Source organism: Terrapene carolina, unplaced genomic scaffold (genome assembly GCF_002925995.2).
Source record: "Terrapene carolina triunguis isolate 2854851 unplaced genomic scaffold, T_m_triunguis-2.0 Scaffold130, whole genome shotgun sequence".
NCBI lineage: Eukaryota > Metazoa > Chordata > Testudines > Emydidae > Terrapene > Terrapene triunguis.
Window position 1 is genome coordinate 30,499,288 of NW_020664481.1, and position 23,650 is coordinate 30,522,937.

The window sequence follows — 23,650 nt, forward strand, 5'->3', positions numbered from 1 at the left end:
CCCGGGAGGGGAAGCGCCCAGCCGGGGGCGCAGGGTCTGGAGGCTGCCCGGCAAACCGTGAAGCCGGTAGCGCTCGGGCAGCCCTTTTCACGTGGCTGGGAGGGAGGAGGGGGAGTTAGGGCGGGGACTTTGGGGAAGGGGCGGGGAATGGGCAGAGTTGGGGTGGGGAAGGGGCGGAGAAGGGGGTGGGGCCAGGGCCCGTGGAGTGTCCTCTTTTTTTATTTTTTAAATAGGGTAACCCTAAATTACTCATTCTGAAATGTTCCCTGGGAAAAAATGTTTTTAAAAGGTCTTTAAAGTATAAACTACAGCCTTTGAATTGCTTATAGGACTTTATCCTGTAACCATTAGGGCTTGAAGATTACTTATATTTTACATTTTTAATTGGCAAAATTATTTCAAATTCCTGCATACAAGATCTTAATGCGATCTTGTGATGAACTTTCTTTTGATGGAAATTAGTAATGTATTTAGCCAAGTCTGCAGTTAGCTACTTTAGATTGCTCAGTGATAGAAGCTTGAGTGGGACTAAATAGACACACTTTATCTTCAGCATCTGATTAGTGTATATCACGGGTAGGCAACCTATGGCATGCGTGCCAAAGGCGGCACGCGAGCGGATTTTCAGTGGCACTCAAACTGCCCGGGTCCTGGCCACCAGTCGGGGGGGCTCTGCCTTTTAATTTAATTTTAAATGAAGCTTCTTAAACATTTTAAAAACTTTATTTACTTTACATACAACAATAGTTTAGTTATATATTATAGACTTACAGAAAGACACCTTTTATAAACGTAAAAATGTATTACTGGCACACACAAAAACGTGAATAAATGAAGACTTGGCACACCACTTCTGAAAGATTGCTGACCCCGGTGTATATGTTGATAGCTTTAAGAGTTCTTTTGGTTTAAGTGGTTAGCTAAAAAATAGCCTCCTCTTTTGTTAGGCCCATTGTATACAGTATTAAAAAAAAAAAAGGCAGCAGCAGCCTGGATTCTGCAAAAGGCTTTATTCCCCTATCTTTGTGGACAAAGACATCTTCAAACATTTATGTCAACCAAACTGACTACGTCATATGCTGATGTTTTCATTTCTTCTTCTAGAAACTGGATTCAGCTTCTCTTTTAATATAAATCGCTTAATACTTGACCTCAAATGTCAGGTTTAAAGGGTATCACATACTGGAAAAATCACAGTGAAGTGGGAGAAATCTAAAATTTTACTTTGATTTAATCTTGTTAATTACAAAATTAAATTTATACTTGATAATACGATCAAAGGGGTCACATTTTAAATTAATGCAAGCAGGATCTAAACAGGTGGATGTGTCTATTTCATATAATCCATCAATCATGCTTTATATTTTTACAATCTATTTATTGGGAGGGCTGAATAAAAGTATAATATTTACCTTCAGGCTTGAGCAGTTTTAAGGGATAGTCAGACATTTTAAAACATGAGGCAATCTTTTAAAAAAGACTATATCTTAAACATCACTGAAAAACAGCTACTCTATACAAATGCCTGTATACAAGTCAGCTTTGAATATATATATTGATACAAAACATATGATATAAGTCAGTAGTTAGGAAAACAGTAAGATGACAAGTGCATATTCCACCCCAGGAACATTATTCTATCTCAGTGCACAAAAATTCAACATACAGCAATGGGGCATAAAGGTAAACAGCAGAGGAAGAGACTTCAAAATATGCCTAAACAATGTAGAAGAAGAAGTAACTGAAAAGGTACTAACCTAGTAGGTAGATATAAACCAGTTTTAAAACTTCCAAATATCTGCACCTGTAACAGAAAAATAGGGCATTAGAATGCACCTTTTAAATTTCTGAACAATTATCTAATCGAGTTTCCAGAAAAGTTTGACTATTGCTACCCTCCACTGGTAGTTTTAGGTATTACTGAAATATTTAACATGACCATAAAACAGAGGAGTCTGGCAAACTCAAGTATTTACATCTTTAACTTTAAAAGAAGATTAGAAATAGAGCAATGCAGCAATAGGCCTAAAAATATACATGACAGTAAGCAGCTGTACAGATAGAAGACAATATCAGAATAAATATTATTTCTAATTAAAGTGCTACTCGTGACAGAGTTCTAACTCCATCAGCTTTTCCATTACAAATCCCTCATTTTAAAAATACTTAAGTGTGTAAGAAATTATTTTTAAAAATAATAATACTAGAGAAAAGCATCAAAGAGTCTGATATAACATCCAGGCAAAAGAGTTTGTGTTCTAGCTCTCAAGCCATTTATACCTTTGTACTACCACAAATATATATTACCATCTACTTTAGAGAAGTGTTGCAAGCACTAACTTTTTGGAGTGTGCTAGGAGTGCTATTAATACTATACTTCAGCATTCTTATTGTGTTGGTGCAGGTGCATTTTTTTGCTTGCATGTAAACTATTTATATTTTTGCTAACATCTTTACAATCTTAGTGCATGTCTACACTTAAAATCCTACAGTGGCACAGATGCACTGATGCAGCTGCGCCATTGTAATGCTTCAGTGAAGACACCACCTACACTAATAAGAAGGCCTCTCCTGTCAGCAGCATAGGTACTCCACCTCCCTGAGAGTGGTAGGTACGTTGAAGGGCGAAACCCTTCCATCGACATAGCACTGTCTACACTGGAAGTTAGGTTGATATAACTGCATTGCTCAGGGGTATAGATTTTCCACACACCCCTGAGCAACACAGTTTTACAGAAGTTGCTAGCATAGACCAAGCCTTACTGACTTCTTTCTTCTGTCTTGGATTTTGCAGACATTAACACAATGCTAATGTTTCTAAGAGAACTTTTACCATGCAACGTACCCAGAGGTATTCATTCTAACAAACAAATCCTGACAATACCCACAATTAATGCAAAATAGGAACCCTTTGCAAGCCAGTTTATATTCCTCTCCCACCCCAACATTTAAAACAGTGAATTTTATGTTTGCCAGATTAAATAGATTTAAGCTTACTACTGCCCATCTTGTGTCCAACTATGGTATTGTCATAATCGCACAAGGTATGCAACATCAACTGTTCTCTGACCAACGCGGAGGACTGTGTAATATCTAAGTACAGTTAAGGATAATGTGACAAGCTTTCCTCTGAATTTCATTGGATGACAACTTTTGTTTATACAATACTAGCAAGATTTAATGTTCACGTCATCAAGTTCTTTTATTTTATTTTAAATGCCTTCACTTAAAAAATGACTAAATGTTGTTCAGTTTCAGTGTAATTAAAGCCTTTCTTATGGTGGAACCCAGCTGATGCCAAGAACAATTCTCACTTATTAGGAATGTTTCCTTCTAAGCACTTCCCCCTCAAGTAAGAGAGCAAATGACAATTTCTGAAGTCTATAAATAAAGTTACAGGTTAAGATATATAGTTTTACATAATCAACTTTTTATCCCTTTCTTGAATGCTATGGGGGAAGCATACAATGTATGTGCCATGTCTTGTTTTAAAGTTTCATTCATGGGGACACGCTATTTTATTTTATTGTTTGTGCTCATAAATGGTTTCAACATGCTTGTTCACAGTGTTTACACCTTATTGGTTGTGTGTTTTGGTGTCAAAGTATACAAGAACACTTAATCTTAGTTAATTTCAAATTCAAGTTATACTGTATCTAGATTTGTCACAGCTGAGATTTATAGGGTTTTAAAAACAAACAAACAAAAACTTACATGTGAAGTTAATGTGAATAGCACTGGCTAGAGCCATGGACAGAGACCAGGCACCACTCAAGCTTCCCCCAGTAAAACACCAAGCAACTAATATCCTTGGGGCAAGTGAAATGATATTGTATTTCTAAATTACATTCTATGGAATTAATTTATTGTAGTAATGCTTTATTTAAAATTAAAAAACAGAGTGAACAGTTTAAATTTGAAAGCACATGCAAAGATTTTACAAGATGAGAACTACAGCATTACATCATCATCTACACCACTGTTGCTCCTGGATGCACTGCCTTGGTGTTGGCTGCTAGGGCTGCAAGCAGGGGGTCGGGCCCTGCCCCTTCTGGAGACAGCTGGGGCACAACGCTGGAGGAGCAGGCAGCTGGTAAGTTCCCCACCTTCCCAGGGGTGGTGGGGGTCAGGCTTTGGGCTTCACCCCTGGGGTGGTGGCGCAGCAGGCTCTGGCCATGGGGCTTTGGGCTCCGGCCCTAGGCTCCGACTGCGCAATGGCAGGTCCCAGGCTGTGGCCATGCAGTTTCGGGCTCCATCCCCCAGCCATGGGACTTTGGGCTCTGGCTACGGGGCATCAGGCTCTGACCCCCAACTATCTCCCCCGACCCCCCACCCGAATCACCCCTGGCTCCTGCTGTCTCCCCCTACCCCTGAATCCAGGGCTTAATTTGTCCCCAGCTTTGCTGGGGTTGAGTAAGTATGCTGTGAAAAGTGATATTTGTATGTTTGTTAATATCACTTTTAACAACAGGACTTACAAGCTAGCAACAAATAAATTACAATGATTTTGGACATGTATATGTGCATATTTATTTGTTTTTCCTAAAACGAATAAGTATTTGAGGGAAAAGTGTGAGAGCGGCCAGCAAGAGTTGTTGGTCGCACTCTGAGGCCACCAAAAAAAAATTGTCCTGAGAAACCCTGATCTAAGTCATGGTTCCTTCCTACACCATCTCTTATACCTGTATGCACATAAGCTTCTCTTTTCCAGCAGGACAAGCCACCTCAATGCAATCAGGTAGGCCTCCCCCACCAGTCATGTTCTCCTACACTTGTGCCTTACCTCACACTCTTAAGTAACATTAAAAAAAAAGTTAAGAACTAACGAGATGCATGGTAACAAAAACCCAAATATAATTCTGGTTAGATCTCATACCCTTCCTTTGTTGGCAGTATATCTAATTTAGCTTCCCTAACCAAGGCATTTGTTCATATACAGTAACTCCTCACTTAACGTTGTAATTATGTTCCTGAAAAAGCAAAACGATGTTAAGTGAATCCAATTTCCCCATAAGAATTAATGTAAATGGGGGGGTTAGGTTCCAGGGAAATTTTTTTTTGCCAGACAAAAGACATTATATACATATACAGTATAAGTTTTAAACAATTTTAAACCAACAGTTTAATATGGTATACAGCAATGAATGATTGTGAAGCTTGGTTGAGGTGGTGGAGTAAGAGGGTGGAATATTTCCCAGGGAATGCCTTGCTGCTAAATGATGAACCAGCACTCAGCTGAGCCCTCAAGGGTTAATAGGCTGCTGTTAATGTAGCCTCACACTCTGCAAGGCAGCATGGACTGAGACAGGAGGGAGGAAACACAACCGATGCAGGGCAATAGCTGCAAACACTTCCCTGCAACAACTGAACATGATGATGAGCCCACCCTATCCAGCTGGAGCACACCACTCCCTCCTCCTGACAGCACACACACAGCTGCACAGGTGCTGACTTTCCAAAGTGGTGGGGGGTGGATGTATGAGTGAGAGACACGTGCATTGCCCCTTTAAATACACTGACACCACTTCAAGTACGTTGCCCTTTTAAGCAGATCAGCCAGTTCTGACAGGAAGCAACAGCTTCCAGCCAGCTCCCTCCTCTCTGTCCCTCTCCTCAGCTTTGTGGAGAGGGGGTACAGAGCGGGGGGGGGGGGGGAACACGGCAGGAGCAGGGGGACATCCTGGTATCAGCACCCCTCTCCCCCGCCTCCCCCCCCGCCAAGCAAGCTCCCGAGAGCAGCTCCAAGGCAGAGGGCAGGTCAGGAGCAGCATGGCAGTGGGGGGGAGGGACAGCTGAACTGCTGCTGGGCAGCTGCCAAGCCACATACCTTACAGGGAATTTAGGGGAGCTGATGGGGGGGGAGGGGCTGCTGGCCACCCGATTCTAATCCCCACAAGGAGGGGCTGCTCTTTCAGAGAATCCTGCAAGCAGTGGACAAAGCAGGCAGCTGCCAAACGAAGTTATACGTGAGCATTACACAACTTTAAACGAGCTTGTTCCCAAATAGATCAGCAACATAACAATGTTAACCGGGACAATGTTAAGTGAGGAGTTACTGTACATGTCTAAAGTACCAAGCTCAACTATGATGCCATAGAAATAGTGTATATCTTCTATATCACAATTTGAGCATAAAGTTATATATGGAATAACGGGGAAAAGTGGTAGTGTAACAACAACAAAAAAAGCTGTTTACAAAGACACAAGCAGAAACAAAGCTTTTTGTTAGAGCACGCCAAGTCCTACTCACATCTGCATTCGGCCAGAGCTCCTTAATAACGTTTTCTATTCTGTTCACCACTTCCATTCGCATTCTTTCTTCTTCCGGTCTGGGAGACATGTACTTGTAGAAATCAATGATTTCTTCATGAAGACTGAAGAGAGAAAAAAAGATAAGTTAACTAAAAGAGAAAAATTAAAATGGCTATTATCTCAAATGGTTTAGAAATATTTCAAGGACATTGAACACTAACTTTAAACAAAACTATTGTCTGCCTTCAACAAAAGTAAATTCAGATTTACGGAAGTTTAATTTCAACACATTAATCTACAAAACATAGGATATTCTTATATCATGTTTATGAAGAATGTGGAAGTTAATCAAAGCTGCTTTTGGTCACACTAAAAGTGAAAGAAATAGCACCACTAAATATGTTATCAGCAGCATGATATATAAAGCTTTAAATCTTCAAGGAAGTATCTAATGAGGAGTTCAGGGTACGCACAGTATCCAAATATTTAAACAAAAGCCTTTTAGCTAACCTTTTCGGTTAGTCCCTTGTCACCAACTGAGTCATCGCCTGTATCAGCACAAGCGATTTGTTAATCCACACAAAATCAATTCTGAGACATTTAAACAAATGTCAACTAACAAACAGTTGTCTGTAGTTAAAGTCATCTCAGTTATATGTACCTATTTGCCCACTCCTAAGCAGAAACATTCACACTAAGCACTGTATTCTCGTATTAGTGTTAAAAAGGAGCTGTGTACACACATCAATGGAACACAGGGTAGAATGAAGTTGGCAGTCAGCTGATCAGCTGCATTGTTTTAAAAATAAGTCCCCCCACATTTTGGGTGGGGTTTTAATTAAACAGCTACACTAAGCATAATTTAACACAAGTCTCAATCCACAAGTCCAGGAAATTTGTGTATCCATTTGCACTAGCACATAGCAACATCCTTCTGACTAACCAGAAGACTAAAGCCCATTTTCACCATGTTTTCTCTGTCAACACCACCAAATTTGAACAGTCATTGAATTCCTGCAAGATTAAATAAATCCCTGACATGGGATTGATGAGCTTATTTCACTTGTTTCCTACAGTGCCCATTATAGTAGCAGCTAGATGTTTTAAAGAGAATTTTTTAAAAAAAAAAAGTTAATTGTCAAAACAAATGCATCTTGCCCAGAAGCTCTGATGGACTGCCAAGAGGAATGATTTACAAAGTTGAGGTCCTCAGATGGAAGGTGAAAAGTCTTCCTAGTCTTCCCCCACTGCCCCATCTGCCCTCCCCCACACACACAATGGAAGCTAGACCACAGATGTCATGAAATAGATGAAGGACATCTGAAAGGGACATGACAGTAAGTATTATGACTAAAGAGATATGCAACTCAAATTTCATCTGTCAAACATTTTAATATTCTCCTGTTACAAGTAACATTGTAGATTACTAAAACTGACAAGAGATTAGAGGATCAAATATTTTCTTTATTTTTTACTTAGTATCTAGCTATGCTCTTTGTATAATTAGTTTCATTTTAGTCTCTTACACTAGCATCACTAGGTCATGCTTATGCAGGACATTCTATTCCTCAGGTATCGCTACAGAGTGTTTCTAACAGCAAATCTGCAAAATTGAACGACTGCTCTTTCAATGTTTACTTGGTTGTTACTATAAAACTTGACTTCCTACTGTCTTACTCCTTCCTCCTCTCCCCACTTGTATTCTTCACTCAAAAATCTTCAACATGAGACCAAAACACACATCCCTCAATATACTGTTTGCAATCTGCTACTTGGAGGTATTTGCTAACCTAATCATTTGGTTTCTCAAAAGGTCTCCTAGTCCACCACTTAATATTTCCTCTTAGAAATCCTGATGCAATTCAGTCTGTGGTAATATTTTATAAGTTATATCACTATAACCCTGTCATCATGATAATTAAGTTTATGTGAGACGCACATGCTGCGGGAACTCTAGTCTGAACACTCCATGGCCAACAGAGCTTTTTAGGTAACAGAGAGGCTTGATTTTTTAGTCATTGGGTCACATTACCACTTACTACTGAGATTCCGAGCTAATGGCCAGGAGTACAGAGATTAATGTACAGATTTACTGTTAAGTACAGCCTGCAGTGACAAAGGAAGAGGATGCTAGTTAAACAGTCAGTCTGCCAGAATTTAAAACAAAAACCAAAAACAAAAACAGAGTGATAACTTAGTTCTTCCGGTTTGTAATTTAAAAAAAGGAAAAATTAGAAATTGAATGTTTCCAGAGGTTATGGGACAAAGCAGAGAGCTGTCCATTAACGCAGTTACTTGATTGTCACTCAGTTTACGGTTTGCTAAAGTTTGGTTCTTGTGCTTTAAAATAAGATTACTCTGTTACAGATTTGTCTCCTATGGTTCTTAATGGGCATTACATTCCTGTTAACTCAAGTAGCAACAATTCTGTAAAAACACCTATATATTAAACAGAATAATATGCAGAATATCAACTGATCCATATACAACAATTGTTTGATCCATCACCTGACCCTGATCAGGGACCTTCTATAAGTAGTTGTATTTGTTTGACATTGTCATTTATCCAACAAAATTATGGGGGGGGGGGAATTCTCATTTTCCTTTAAAATGTTAACATTCCTGTTCCCAATACTTTACTTAGCATGTCTGATTTTGCTAACTGCTAATGGTGCAAGCTACAAAGCCAAGAGACAGGAAATTAAGAAACACACAAGGATATACAACCATAAGTCATAAGTGCACTGGACTTCCGAGAAAGTTAGTTAAAGCTTTATTTTCCAAAATAGGTACCAGATATGCTAATTAACTGATATTTCTAGAAGAATGACATTAGAAAATATTTGAGCTACCGTAAATGCATGAATAAAAGACCATTAATACATCTACACTGCACTCTCCTTAAGGTGGTGTGTAGAGTACATGTGCTACACCCCCACCCCCCAGCACAAGTATAAATAGCAGCTGGTGAAGCACTGCTTTTGGAAGTAAAGCCATGCCTGAACCCTGTGGGTATGTACCCTACACAGTTCTCTACATGTCCAAGCAGTGCTTTCCTGGTCTACACTGCTATTTTTAGCTGTGTAGTGTCCTGCTGCTTCTCCACTACCATAGCCTACTCCTGCTTTGAAAGGCTCCGGGCAGGGGGAAGGCAGCAGGAGAAGGCAGCACCAAAGCCTTTCACTGATTTGTGTAGCTACACTCCGCAGTATAGACACAGCTTGCTTTTCACAGATGCATGTGGCTATGCATACACCGCACACCACTGCCAGTACTGTGCAGTATAGATGTACCCTAACTAGACTACTAAAGAGAATGCTGAACGTGTTTGCAAGTGTCTCAAATCTAAATTCTAGGAATTCTAAATCTTTAGCTTAAAGATGAAAAGTATCCACAAATTAGTTCTAGCAATATGACAGTATTTTCTTACTATTTAATGCCACTGCATTTACTAAGTTACTTTGGATATAAAACAAAGCCTTTTTTTTTTTTCTTTTTCTTTAAAGAAATTGTTACACTGCAATAATAATTGTTACACTGTCAAAACTCATCGGAAGCAAGGAGTCTTGTGCAGCAAGTCCCTTGCTAATGCAGTAACAATTAATTATTCAACTCAAAAATAGATGCCTGGTCTTTTTAAACTGCACAACAAAAACCAGTCCGTTCAGTGGTCTCAACTCACTGCCCCTCTTTTCCAGGTGACCACTCTTTCTTCAGGTGCCAGTGCTTCCAGCAGGGGGCAGAGAAGGGGTGATGCACCAAGTCACAATTCTCTTCAAAGAAACTGCTATATAGCAATAATAAAACACTTCACAGTATGGTTTACTGTATTTTTAACTGGAATTACATTCACAGATTAGAAATTCACCTATTACTCCAAATGATCAAGACACAATTTTAAGTAACATAATGCACTTGCAGTACCGTAAATCCAACACGGGGATGAGTGAAAGTTAGCAGGAACATTAAGGGCTATACTGTTTTCATGAAAACGACTGAAGATACTGATTACAGATGGAGTATTTTTTCTTCACCAGAATTCTGGGGCTGAGCAAAAGTTCAACCCAGCCTGTTCAGAGATTAAGTTGACTTTGTAGAAAGTAGCCATACCCTTATCAGTTTTCATCTTCAAGTAGTCATGCAAATCTGGTAACTGGATTCAGATTTACTTATCTCATTCTGGACCTCAATAAGAGGCAGACCAGTTGAAAGTCTCTGGGTGCAGAATAGGAGGGGGGAAAAAAAATAAAAAACCCAACCAACCAGGGGGCAATGTCACATCCTCAGGAGCAGAAATACCTTGTTACTGAATGTCAACCCTATGTTCAATTAAAGACACAATTTAGGTTTTTAAGGTTAATTAAAGTCCCTTCTTGGGACACTTATTTGTAAGCAAGGATTTTTTTAAAAATGATTTTTAAACTAGCTGTTCCTTTAAGAATGATTTTACAAAAGGCTCAACTCTGTAGCCACTGAAATCAAAGGAGGTTTTATTATGGATTTAAATGAGTGAAAAATCAGATGCCCCAAAAAAGGAACCCCATTTTTCATAGGAAAGCTGGAGGCTACAATATGGTATTTTGGGGGAAGAAGAGATTCACAATCCTTACAGCTCAGAATGTTATTTGATTAATAGTTCAGATGCTTAAGTTTTCAGACCAAGTAGAATTTCTGGGAGTATCTAACTGATTTAGGAGCCTTTTGAAAGTTATTCCAGATAGTCAGTGAAAAGCTGATGAACTATTTACTATTAATGGTGTGTGACTGGTTATTCAGTATGTTTTCTGCTTTCTACTGAACATTTCTCTCTTAACTAGAGAAGGGGGAGGGGGGTCTCGACATTATTCACAAATTTGTACCAGGTACGTTTTCATGTATACTGGCTGTCACATGAATATTAGTGAACAAGTAGTATGACCCCAAAACACCATAAAAATGAATCAATTATTCACAATTTTTTAGAATTTTTCAAATCAACTAATTAAGTGGTAGAGGAACAAAATAAGCAAAAATTCTGCTTGATGGGTATACATTTGGCAAGTGTCAAGGAGAGACAGGATTAATTTCTGATCTAAAGTCTCACTCCTGGAGTTTTAATGAAGACTTATGGGAAAACATGAACTGTAGGACAATTTTTATTCATGTTTTATTTTGAAAAAGATATGAAATACTGTTCAGACTATTTTAGAATTAGCTTTGCCTCAATCAGGATGAAAGTTGTCTTCATTTAGTAGATTCAGGATTGTTTCAACTCAAGAATGCAGGCAAATTTCTTCAGTGAATAAGAAGCCTTATCTTTCACTAACAGGATAAGAATAAACTTATTCTTGAAGATGTCTGCTTTCTCTTCTACAATGAGTTCAGAAAAAAATTCCGAGTTGAGTTTAAAAACTTGTTAAGTCACAATTTACTTTGTTGCTTTCTTTTTGAAAAGAAGAAATTTCTATTAAATACTGAATAATCATAGATAAGGCTGCATGATGGTCACAGAGGTCACAGATTCTGTGACTTTCTAGGACATCTGTGACTTCTGCAGTTGCTGGTGCGACTGGCCCATGGGCCGCCTGAGTAGCTCGGGCAGCCCCTGGACCAGCCACACTGGCTGCTGCTGGGGCAGTCTCAGGCCACCACGCCCCTCCCGCCCCCCAGCAGCAGGAGTTTGGGTGTGGGAGGGGGCTCAGGGCTGGGGTAGGGGCATAGGAGGGGGTAAGGGCTCAGGCAGCACTTACCTCTGCGGGCTCCCCGTAAGCGGTGACATGTCCCTCAGCTCCGTCCTAGGCAGAGGCATGGCCAGACAGCTGTGTGCTGCCTCTGCCCACAGGCACCGCCCCCACAGCTCCCATTGGCCACAATTCCTAGCCAATGGGGGCTACAGAGTCGGCGCTCAGGGCGGGGGCAGCACACGGAGTCCCCCCAGCTGTGCCTCTGCCTTGGAGCTGAGGGACATGTCGCCACTCCTGGGGAGCTGTGTGGAGCCAGGTAGGGAGCCTGTCAGCCCCGCCAAGACCCTCCCCAGCACCCCCAGCCTGAGAGCACCCAAGATTTAGTCAGGGGTATATAGTACAAGTCATGGACAGGTCATGGGCTATGAATTTTTGTTTACTGCCCCTGACCTGACCATGACTTTTACTAAAAATACCTGTGACTAAAACATAGCCTTAATCATAGATTTGATGGGTATAAAAACTAGTCCTGTCGCAGAAAACAATTATACAACAGTTAATAGTCAAATTTAAAATTTATTCTGTAGTTGGATGTTTCAAACAAAGCAGACCTGCAAATCTAAAAATCATTTAATCTAAACAAAAATCACTTCTGCTAACATTCTTTAGTAGATATCACGCAACTTCATGTATCTTTACAGCTTTCAATACAGCAGTGGAAATATTCCATTGCTGAGTCCATAATTAGGTGTTTTTTGGTCCTTTGTTTTCTTCCTTCTTTCACATTTAACTCTCCAAAGCCAACAAGAAAACTGCACAGCATTTTGTTTCCCAATCTGAGATACACGCCTAAACATACGGGTGTACCCGCTTCTCTACAGTCTCCTGGAAACTGTGCCTGCAGTCTTCAGTTTCTGTTCTCCCTCCTCCACTAAGGTGGGGCTACACAGGTCTTTGCTCTGCACTATCCCAGGCAAGGAATAGCATTGTATAGCAGATGTGGTTAGGGGAAAAAAAGAAAGGAGTGAGAGAATATGCAACAGCTTTCTCCCAAAACAAGGAGAATAGGAAAATAAAAAAGAACATCCCATAAACACGAGTGGGGTGAAGGAACAGCTCCAACAGAGAAAGAACAAAGCAGGGAATAATTTGTAGACAGAAAGATGAGGAAGAGGAGACATACAATGGGAAACACTCACAACAGATACGGGAGCAAGAGTAGGAGGAGGGATCTGGTCAGAGAGGGGAAGGGAAACAAAAGCATAAAATGTAAGTTAACCTGACAAAAGACAGTGACAAGAAAAGTGAGACAAGCAAGAGAAAAGAAAAACAAATGATAGGAATGTGAGAAAGCAGATCATGTGGCTACGGTGTCGTGGAAGACTCGAGTGTTAAATAGGCTACAGAGAGGGGGGCTTTAATGATTGGAAAACGTTGCATTACTGATACACAATCAATCACAATTAAGACAGCTTTTTTTAAAAAGGCAAACATTACACAGTTTTGATTTTGACATTTCTCACTGCTGAAAAAATTTAGAAGGGAATAGGGTCATACGAAAAAAGCCTTTGGTTAAGCCTTAAAGGCACACTTCTGGCTTCCCACAGCTACCTACAGCCAGAGATGATGTGTAAACTATACTCCCCATTGAAGAGTTGGGTTGCAATTTAAACGTTAGATAAGCTAGAGAGCCTTTAACTGCTCGCATATACCAAACTAACTTAAAACTAAAGCCAATGGGACTACTGTAGTCACATGCTTAAAGTTAGTTAAGCACCTGCTTTAGTACCTTGCTGAATCAGGGTCTTAGTCACAAATTTAAACCTGCTCCCTTTGAAGGCAATGGGAGTTTTGCAACTGATGTTGGAGGTAGCAAGAATTGGCTCTATATGCTGCACAGAACTTTCAAGCCAGCTTACATGCCTTCAGTACAGACACCATAGAAGGCCAAAATTTGTGTTCGCTCTGTTCTGAAACAGTGAAAGGTCCAGTATGTACTTAAATACATCAACTGCATAATTGCTCTAGAAAATCTGTAATATTAAATTATGGGCAATTGTTTTTATCTTCTCTGAATAACCTGTCCCATCTTCTTTAGGGAGGATATGTGAAAGCTGCTAGCTTAAAAAAAAATTCAGTTCAATTTGTGGAAAGGATTGGTGTTGAAATTAGCTTCATAAAGCAACTAGAGCAAGGCTGACAAGCCCAACATTTAAAAAGCACCCAAGTTTCACTTTAGAGGAACACAGTCAATTTAAAAAACCCAAACATTTCTATCTAAATTTTGTGCATACTATAGTTATAGGCAGCAGTTAAGATTACTAACAGAAAGAAGTAAAAGAGATACTTCTTTTCCGCCACATTTTGTATAATTTTCACTGTTTCCGCTGAAAAGTGTGCCAATTTCTCACTTGCTAAAATAGGTATTCATAAATAACAAGGGAACAGAAACAATTTTTTTTAAATCAAGACTTACTAAGTAAAGGGTACTGTTATCAGAAACTGATAATTTAAAAAAAAAAAAATGAGTTGACAACATTCCTTTTAAAAAGAGATTTACCTTGATACTGAAAAATATCAACTCTCCAAATCTAGAGCTGGAACAGTTAAAAATCCTAGCTGAAGACTAGCTGATGGTTTTGCAGTTGGGTGTGGTGCAGTACTATGCACGAGACTGGTCTACACACAGTTTCTGTACAAGTATAAAAACTGTCAGGATTGAGGAGGGTTTTTTTTTTTTTTTTAAATAAACCAAAATAGTTATATAATTAGAATCCAGAGAATGTAGACACAGCGATACTGTTATGGAAGTTCCTTATGCCCTATTGCTTATTTTCCTTCCAGTATAAAAATAACTATATTGGTATAAAGATATATCAGTAGACAAACCTTTATACTTCAAACTATAGCAGTACAGCTAAAGCAGCACTTGTGCTTATACAAGCCCAGAGAGGACTCACTGTCACTCCTGGAGGCTATAGAGGTTTTGTCCACAGCAGGTCCATGGGATACCAAAGTGAGGAACTGATATTGTAACAACATTACAACTCTCACTCAGGAAGTTATTTTTGTTGCCTCTATTTTAGATGGTGGGATGGAACATCAGGAATCATATACATATTTTTTAAAAGAGCAAGATTGAGGATGGGGTGGGATTACTTCCGACAGTGTCCTTTAAAGAGATTCTTTTAAACCACCATCACATTTCAAGAAAAAAGCAACAATAACCCTTACTAAGCTACAGACATCAGTGCTGGAGGCTCAAGAGGAAGGCACCCAATGCGTTGATCAGTTTGTCAGTTACTTCAGTTTATGCAGCAACAGTTATGCCTGAAAACAGATGCCTTTCAAACCATTTCCCATGATCTAGCTCTGCTAGTAAATTCTAGTGGCCATTTCCACATTTACAGAGGGTTTTTTTAAAAACCATTTATCAAGCTTAGTGATAAAAAGATTCTGGATAGATGTGTTTTCATTATTGATAACAAGAGTGTACATGAAAGCACAAGTGAGTCTGCAAAGCATGTCTGGCATGCATTAGCGAGCCCACTTATCCACTGACACTTGAAAAACGCTTGCACCCCAATCTGGGTCTATGTTGGTTATCTGATATGTATGTATCGCTTCACCCTTGCAACCGACACCTGTAATCCCTCATAACCCAAGCCTGACCCCAGATGTACAGTACCTTCCCTCTTAACTTGTGTATATTTAATTTTAAACATTCACTTTAATAAAATTTTTATATCTAAACAAGAACAAATGACTGGTTTAGCTTGAGAGGTCCGTTTACCCTCAAGGAAAGGGATCTCAAATGTAGCACCAGTGAAATCTCCGCTGACAGGAGTCTGTAGTAAAATTGTTCAAAAATATGCTAGTCTGTTGGGATATTGGAAATGAATAAGTGATTGCAGTCTTGGGGTTAGGCTGTTCATAATTAAAATGCCAAAGCTGGTTTCCCAAAGCTATTAAAAATGCTATTGCTTTACTACCACAAACTAAAGTGCGTCGTACCTCAGAATGTACTGTCTCATACTAACAAACAGCATCATGTATGCTTGTGTAGCAGATCTGCTTTACAGCTATATAAGGACCAAAAGTTTGAAGATGGCTGCAAGTCTCAACTTCACTAATGAATACTGTTTTGAGTTATGATTACACAACAAAAAAACAAAACATCAGATGGCATTTACTTCACAGAGCAAGTTAAACTAGACTCAGCCTTTGCACTAAGACTGTCACAGCAATTTTGATCCTTTTAAGCTTCAGTAAATGTAGGGCAAACTTACAAGTAATTCATGTTTAATTTGCACGAAAACAATATTTTCAGTATGTTGATGTCTTTTTAACAGACACTATTTGTACAGGTAGCCAATGAAAATTTTTCAAGTAAAATCAGATGTACTGTTTTGCTCCTTGGAAAACCAAGGCACTGGTCAAAGCTTTATGAAATGTTTTCTGCATTACATTTTGAAATATTAAAATGATCTACAAAAGAGTCCCTATAAATCACTAATTGGATTCTCTATATTAAAATGTTCAGTCAAAGATTTTTATAAAAGGATTAAAAGCTATCACAGATGATTTTACAAGAAGTTGCAAATCTAACAAGGCACCATATGCAATTTAAGTTACAAGCAAAAGTTCTGATACCAACAAGCCCCACTGGAATTGTTTTTTACACTGGAACCCTTAATCATACATATATTATTTACATCCAGTGCTCTATTTAGACATAGTTTACAATGTTAATACATAACAGGTGAAATCAGCCTATCCTCTCTAAAATCCAATCTCAAAGCAAAGATTATTTTTCTCTTAATTATCTGACAACACTTCAGTGACACTATGATAGACACATTAGAAAATATATATAAAAACAGATCGAGAACTGTATTTTTGCAACCTGCACCAGTGCAGTATGTCCACATTATAGATATGCACATCATATCCACATCAGCAACCCTGGGACCTGTAGGCAAGATCTGTGTATTATCCCACAATAACCTCAGTAAAGCAGACACAGCGATAAACTAAAACATATTTGCACCTGTTCACATTTTTTATTTATTCCAACGGGTGCTTCAAGATTTCTATCCTGCAAGGGAAGAAACGCATGTGCACTGAAAGGCATGGGATATGCTCTCCTGCACACTCACACTGGCAGGTGCACAAGCAACAAGTCACACACCTCTGTTCAAACTGTGGGAATCATCTGGACCTGAAGGCCTGGTGATCACTGCCAATGCAAAGGCACCAGTGCTTCGAGAAGATAAGATGCTCAATGTCACCCATTTATTCAACAACAATTATTTTCTCTCCATTCTAGTTTTATGGTTGAACTAAAGGTTGCTCTTCCCTTTCCTCTTAAGGCAGGTGGGACATGGGGAGAAAGGGAGAGATGCACTTCTTCTTGGGGATGAGTAAGATGGTAGATGAGTGCAAGCTTTGTTACTCACTATAGTTAGTGATCTATTTCTACTCTCTTTTTCAGGTCTCAGATGCTACTGAGGTAGTGAGTGGAAAGCTGTGGCAACCCTAATAAAATATGCACACTTTGGGAAACTCGTGCAGGTCTAACTAACCAACCAACCTTTGGGTTTTGACCTTTCCCCCCCCTCCAGCTGATATGCCATGAGACTAAAGTTATCGTTTTCATTCCACCCATGTCCTTCTCTGCTGCTCTGGGGGTTCAGGAGCTACTGGAGATAGCTGAGCAGAAGAGAGACCAGCCAAATACCACCTCAGTTGCTCTTGGGCCTGTGTGCAGTCATCTTGACATGGGACAGAACCAGTACTCTAAGCCTCTAAATCTGTAACTGAAGGGTGAGCAAGAGCATTGAGAGATTGCAATGGATGGGGCAAGTGTACTGCTGAAGCAGTTCAACCAGCAATTACATCAACAAGTTGGCACAGTAGTGGCAGATGTAACAATTTACACTTGGACTGAGCAAGTGCAACTTCAACAGTAGTGATAATGTCTGTGTGCTGCCAGTAGCAATTGTGTGTGGTAAACTGTGGGGACAGAGCTACTCAGTGCATAGACTAAGCCTTTCTAGACAAGGGCACTGAGTATGCATGCTGTGGGAAAGATCTGGAAGCTGGGGGAAAACCTTAAGAGCTCCAAAATGAACACTGATATGGGGCAGGGCGCCACTGTTCTGGCCACATTCCCATGGCAAGTCCCTTGAAGGGTCACAGTGGGAAGTGGAAGAGAGAATCTGTGCAGAGACCAGTGGGTCCTGCTTTGGAGTTGTGATCCATAAGAACCCATGTCTGAGTCCAACAATAAGGATTCCCTTTCCTCTGACCATGGCAGGGCCGATCCAGTCAGTGCCAGGGATTGGTGCTGAGAGCCTGGTATTCAATGGAGCAATGCCACCACAAAGGCACCAAGGGCAATGTCTTGAATGGTGGAAGTGATCAGGTTTCCCTTTGATAGTACCGAGGAGCTTCCTCCTCCTGTGGTACAGGAGGCTGAATTGCAGGCACAAGTGGCAGCAGTCCTGAGGGACCAGATTCCTGTAAGGAAGGATACACCTGCACCAAGAGGGAGAGCAGGTTTCTTTCTGCCATAAATGCATCTGGGGCAATTGGCACCAAGTTGGTCTCTTGCTGTAGTGCCAAAAAAGTTGACAGTGCTGCCTCCAGCACCGGGCTTGAGCCAGTGCCCCTTGCATAACCAGAGCCAACTGGGCTTTGACACCAATTTGGAGGAGTGCTTAGGTTTCAGGTGCACTCTACTCAACTCCCTCAACCCTCTTATCAGACTTAGAGGGTGGGGACCTTTCCTGGCCAGTGCCTCTCTGGAAGCTTTGTATTTCTTCCTCTCTTCAGGCAAGGGAGGACAGTACTGGGATTCCACTAAAGTTGGAGATCACTTCTCCCTGAAGCCACAGTACTTGGCATAGAGTCAGACCAGGATGGCTCCAAGAGTGGCTGGAGCATCACCTCCACCAGCTGGAATTTCAGCCTATCCTCTCTACCCTTCTTTGTCCAAGGCTTGAACTCCCTGCAAATCTGGTACTGGTCCTTCATATGTGCTTCCCCCAAGCACTTCAGGCAGTTATTGTGCAGGTCGCTCACTGGCATAGGCCTGAAGTAAGAAGGCTTGAAACCCAGTGACCAGGGTATACCTTGAATAGAAAACTCCAAACGAGGAAATCAAATAAAAATAAAATAATTTAAATTATTTTTCTACAGCTAAAACTTACTAACTACACACAGTTCACAAAGGTTGCGAGAAATAAGTGTTCTGGTATAGATGAGAGTTCCAACAAAAGTCACAGGCAGAAGGAAGGAACAGAGTGAGGCTGAGGATGGCTCTGCCCTTGATAACTGCATGCAGTGGCATGCAGCAGCAGAAGGTCCCCAACCTGCACAACAGGTATACCAAGGGAGAAAGTTTCCGATGATTGTGCACAGGGTGCACTGACACCAAGAGTGGAACGTGTGTGTGCAATCACTTGAAGAACAGATATTGAAGTCCAAACCACAATCAAAGTAAACATCAAGCCATGTCAATAAGAGGTTTTCTGCATGGACATCTTGAAATAAAAACCTGGGAAATAATGTGACTTGGACTGTTGAATTAATTAGAGAAAAATCCAGCTGTATATCCAATGGTTTTAAGCCTGGCTCAAATATTGACCCAATGCTCTATTTGAGCCTTTGCAGTCACCATCATTATTCAGCTTAAGACAGTTTTCCCCTTTGCATTAGGTTGAGCTCAATACTTTAGTAAGCTTCACGCATTTTCAGTTTACCAAAAATATCTGACTCCACAAGGATAAAGTCATTCTACCATGAAGGTCCAAATTCAAGTAAAAACTAAACAGTTTTCAGAGACAATTTATGTATCAATTTTAGACCAAAACCATAGAAAGAAAACAAAACTGTTGTCTCAATACATGTATACAATAACTTGTTGCACACACATCTACAGAGTTCAGAAAGATAGACTGTCTGTTTTGTTTGGAACATCCAAGAAAGCACTGGCTGCTTCTAAAGCCTCCACAAAGGATTAGAAAGCTAGTGACAAGTTTTAAAAAGCGACTTTGCCAAAGTAAAGCATTTCCTGTACCAGAGGCATCAGGGCTCACTTGATTGCACCAAGGGCAATGTCTTCGGTGGTCAGAGTGATCAGTAAACCATGATTAAAGATTCACTCTATTCAGGCTATATATTTACTAACAACAGGATTAACATCTAGGTCATCAGAAAGTACCTTTTGGGGGTAAAGGCTCCTGCATGACACAGCCAAGCAATATACAACATTTTACTGTAACTACAGATGAGGTAAGTGCCAGTACTCCTGTACTGAACCAGATGAATGCCTACTAAATTTCTTTTAGTGCTACCTTAAAAGTAGGTGTTCCTCTGCCTCAGTCTAGGTATCTATCCTGTTCTAAGGTGAGAAGAGTCATGGTATTGGGAAAGATTCCTACTGTAGGTTCAAGTTTCAAGATGATTTAAGGTCAAGTTGCTACTCCTGTAAAATTATTTAACTTGCGAAAGGATGTCAAGGCAGCCCTCCTGGTTATCAGGATATCCTCCCACCCTCCCAAGGAAAGAGACATTAAACCCTGCAGATAAATCAATAAGTCAGAGCAACATGCAGATAAATCAGAAGAAAGCCATTTTCAGGCAGGACAAAATTCCCCTTCCCTGCAGCCAACTTACATTAGACGTGTATGCAGTGCTGTTGTAGCCATGTCGGTCCCAGGATATTAGAGAGACTGTTCCATCCTGTATTTAGCTGTGACACTCTGAGTATGTTTCCTAGATCGGATGAAGAGCTCTGTGTAAGCTCGAAAGCTTGTCTCTCTTACCAACAGAAGTTAGTCCAACAAAAGATATTACCTCACCACCTTGTCTCTCTTACATGAAACATGTCATCTAAGATTACAAGACTTTATCTAATTTAAGAAGCCATCATGCATTTAAAATATGTTCTTCAACAGTTTTCACATTAAGAACAAGAAAGCGGTGTTATTATAATGCTTTTTAAATATAATAGAGGGTCTTCATTTTGTTTTCTTACAGCTAAGAGTTCTACACCATGTGCATATGTAAACAAAAAGCTAAAGTTAAAGCCAACTCTACAGTTTTTGGGCACACTAGTTGTTTTTGAACACTTAACTATCCAATGTTGAAAAGTCAAGATTTATTCTGATTATGTTAATTAGGAGGATAAGAAGTGTTTAAAAACAAGTATGAAATATTACAAAACTGCATATTTTGTCAGTAAAAAAAAAAATTACATGTACATCTTCCTAAAATTAACTAGATGCCTCTAAAAAAAGGCTTCAGAGTTGAACCAGTGAGTCCTGACTTTTACCTTATTATTTCTAAACTAAATAGGAGTTAAATATTACATGATGATGGTTAAATTATTTTTCAGTGGTTTCTTTCTCTTTAAAAAGGAGCAGGTCATTTTTAATTTTTAGCAATTAGTATGGCTATTCGTACATTTTAATTTAGCTGCCTGGGCTCGAAATTATATGCCAGGCTTTGAGCTGGACTTTGTCTTAATGTGCCATATGAAAACTAGAACAAAGATACAGCCCTCACATGATAGTAATAGAGGATTCAGGATGAAGGGATTCAAGGAATGAAGGTCCTATAACCCCTTTCCGAACCAGACATTGCTATGGAAAGAGTCCACACTTACAAGTCTGAGAAATCACCAAAGTACACAAGAGCGGTGACCTTAAAACACTACTTAATATGCAAAAGCTTGATTTGAAAAAAAAAAAAAAAAAGAACCAAGTAATGCTGGTTGTTTCATTGTTCTCTTAAATTAAGACACCCCCAAGGGACGAAATGCCCAAGTCATGAAAACAGAAATAAAAAGTAAGTACTTTTTCACAAGAACAAAAATAACCCATGGTTTCTTTGCATGTGTAGAAACCTGCAGGCCTCTCAGAGTCCCCTTTAGTCATCTATATAAACATGTTGAACATTTTGGCCGCACTCCAAGGTTTTGCATGTCCTAAAAAATGGTTACATAATATTTACAGTATACTTCAAAAAGGTCTCTCAAAACTGCCTTTAGCATTATATTTTGAATCCTGCCCCAAAGCATATTTGTTTTATCTCACTTTTTGAGACAGTGGAACCACCACCACATGCCTCTTGAGATTATGAGCAAAGCTCTGATTTTGACTTCCACAAAACACAGTTAATAGATTGAGGCCAGGTCTACACTATCAAACTTACATCAATATAACAACATCACTGGGGTGTGAAAAATCCACACCCCCGAGTGACGTAGTTATACCGATCTAACCCCCAGTGTTAGGTCGTCGAGGTGGATTAACCAAGCCAACAGGAGACGCTCTCCTGTCCGCAGAGTAGTGTCTTTAGTGAATTGCTACAGTGGCACAGCTGCACTGGTGAAGCTGTGCTGCTGTCTGTGTAGACAAGCCCTGAGAAGTCTACACAGTCAAAACAAGCTATAATTCACTTAATTCCAAAGTCAAAAAGTGATGGCGGATCTCATCAGATTTATAAAGGAAAAGGATCTGTCACCCAGACACCTTCTTGCTCTTTTCCCCTCACCATCTTTTTCACTTTTTAATACATATTTGTCAGGTTACCAAAAACTGGATGAGACCTTCCTACAAAGCTCATAAATTATTGTTTGTGGATTTTTTCAAACAATTTATTCTCATACATTAAAATATATACAGTACATTCAACTGCTACTTTCATATTCTGAAATCAATTTCTCCACATTCAGCAAAACAATGCAACTGCTATAAATGTTTTTCTCAAATTAAGTTACCTCTAAAAGTTTACAGGTTTTTAAGTTATTACCATTTTTGTTTACTACTAAAAATGAAGGACTTCCAAACCTCTAATATGCAAGCTAATCCAACATCAAACCATGTTTAATCACCAACAACTTTTTAAGTCATCTGGTTAAAAAAGTTAGTTGCACAAGATATGGAACTGTTTACGATCATGACACCATCATAGCCACCTCTCCACTAGACTGTTTGTAAGCCCTCTGGTCACCTTTCCTAAAGAAAGGATGCACACCTACAAAAATAAAAAACAATCAACTTCCAAAGTAATCTTCTGAAATCATGGATCATGAGTTATGTCGCCAGATGTCCAAAATTCCTTCATCTATGTGGATTTTGGGGTACATCCTTTAGTACAACAGTGATGGGATTATCTAGTTATGAAAGAAATCAAGAAGGTCTGAATTCTAATCATGACTTCTTCTATGGTTTAGAGCTATTCCCTTTCGATAGTGTTACTATGGTTCACATTTACATGTCACTCTCCATTTTACCTGACTGCACTTAACATCATTTAAATTGAAATCCATTAACATTTCCAAACAAAGAACAAATACACCATATAAGCATGTGGGTTAACTCACTGGCCTGTGCACCTAAGAACATTCTCCTGCAACAAAAATTTCACTTCTCTTCTCGGCTTCAATTTCACTTGCTCAAAACAAACAATATATTCAGTATATCAAACATGTTTTTCCCCTTGATCCAGGATCTCCTCACGGATCTACTCCCAACAGGATTACACTCTCCATGTTGTCCGCCTGGGGGTGAAGATGAGCTTCTCTGCTCCATTCTCCTTCCTAGCCTGCTCCCTGTAGGATTACACTCTTTAGGCCATCCACCTGTGAATCATAAACTGGGTTCTTTGATCCTGGGACTCCTGCAGGAGCCTTCCTACTCCCTGCGATTCACCACCTCAATTTA

At 39.7% G+C, this 23,650-nt stretch overlaps 1 protein-coding gene across 2 annotated transcripts in view; it reads right to left on the reverse strand.

Moving 5' to 3' along the window:
• Positions 1-23,650, reverse strand: part of TENT4B (terminal nucleotidyltransferase 4B) — a 49,044-nt gene that overhangs the window by 19,618 nt on the left and 5,776 nt on the right. For both annotated transcript variants that reach the window (XM_026652858.2, XM_026652857.2), the window contains exons 2-3: positions 6,251-6,374; positions 1,758-1,804 (exon numbers count right to left, since the gene is read on the reverse strand). In XM_026652858.2, coding sequence (XP_026508643.1) covers positions 1,758-1,804; positions 6,251-6,374 — 171 coding nt within the window. The remainder of the gene's footprint in view (positions 1-1,757; positions 1,805-6,250; positions 6,375-23,650) is intronic.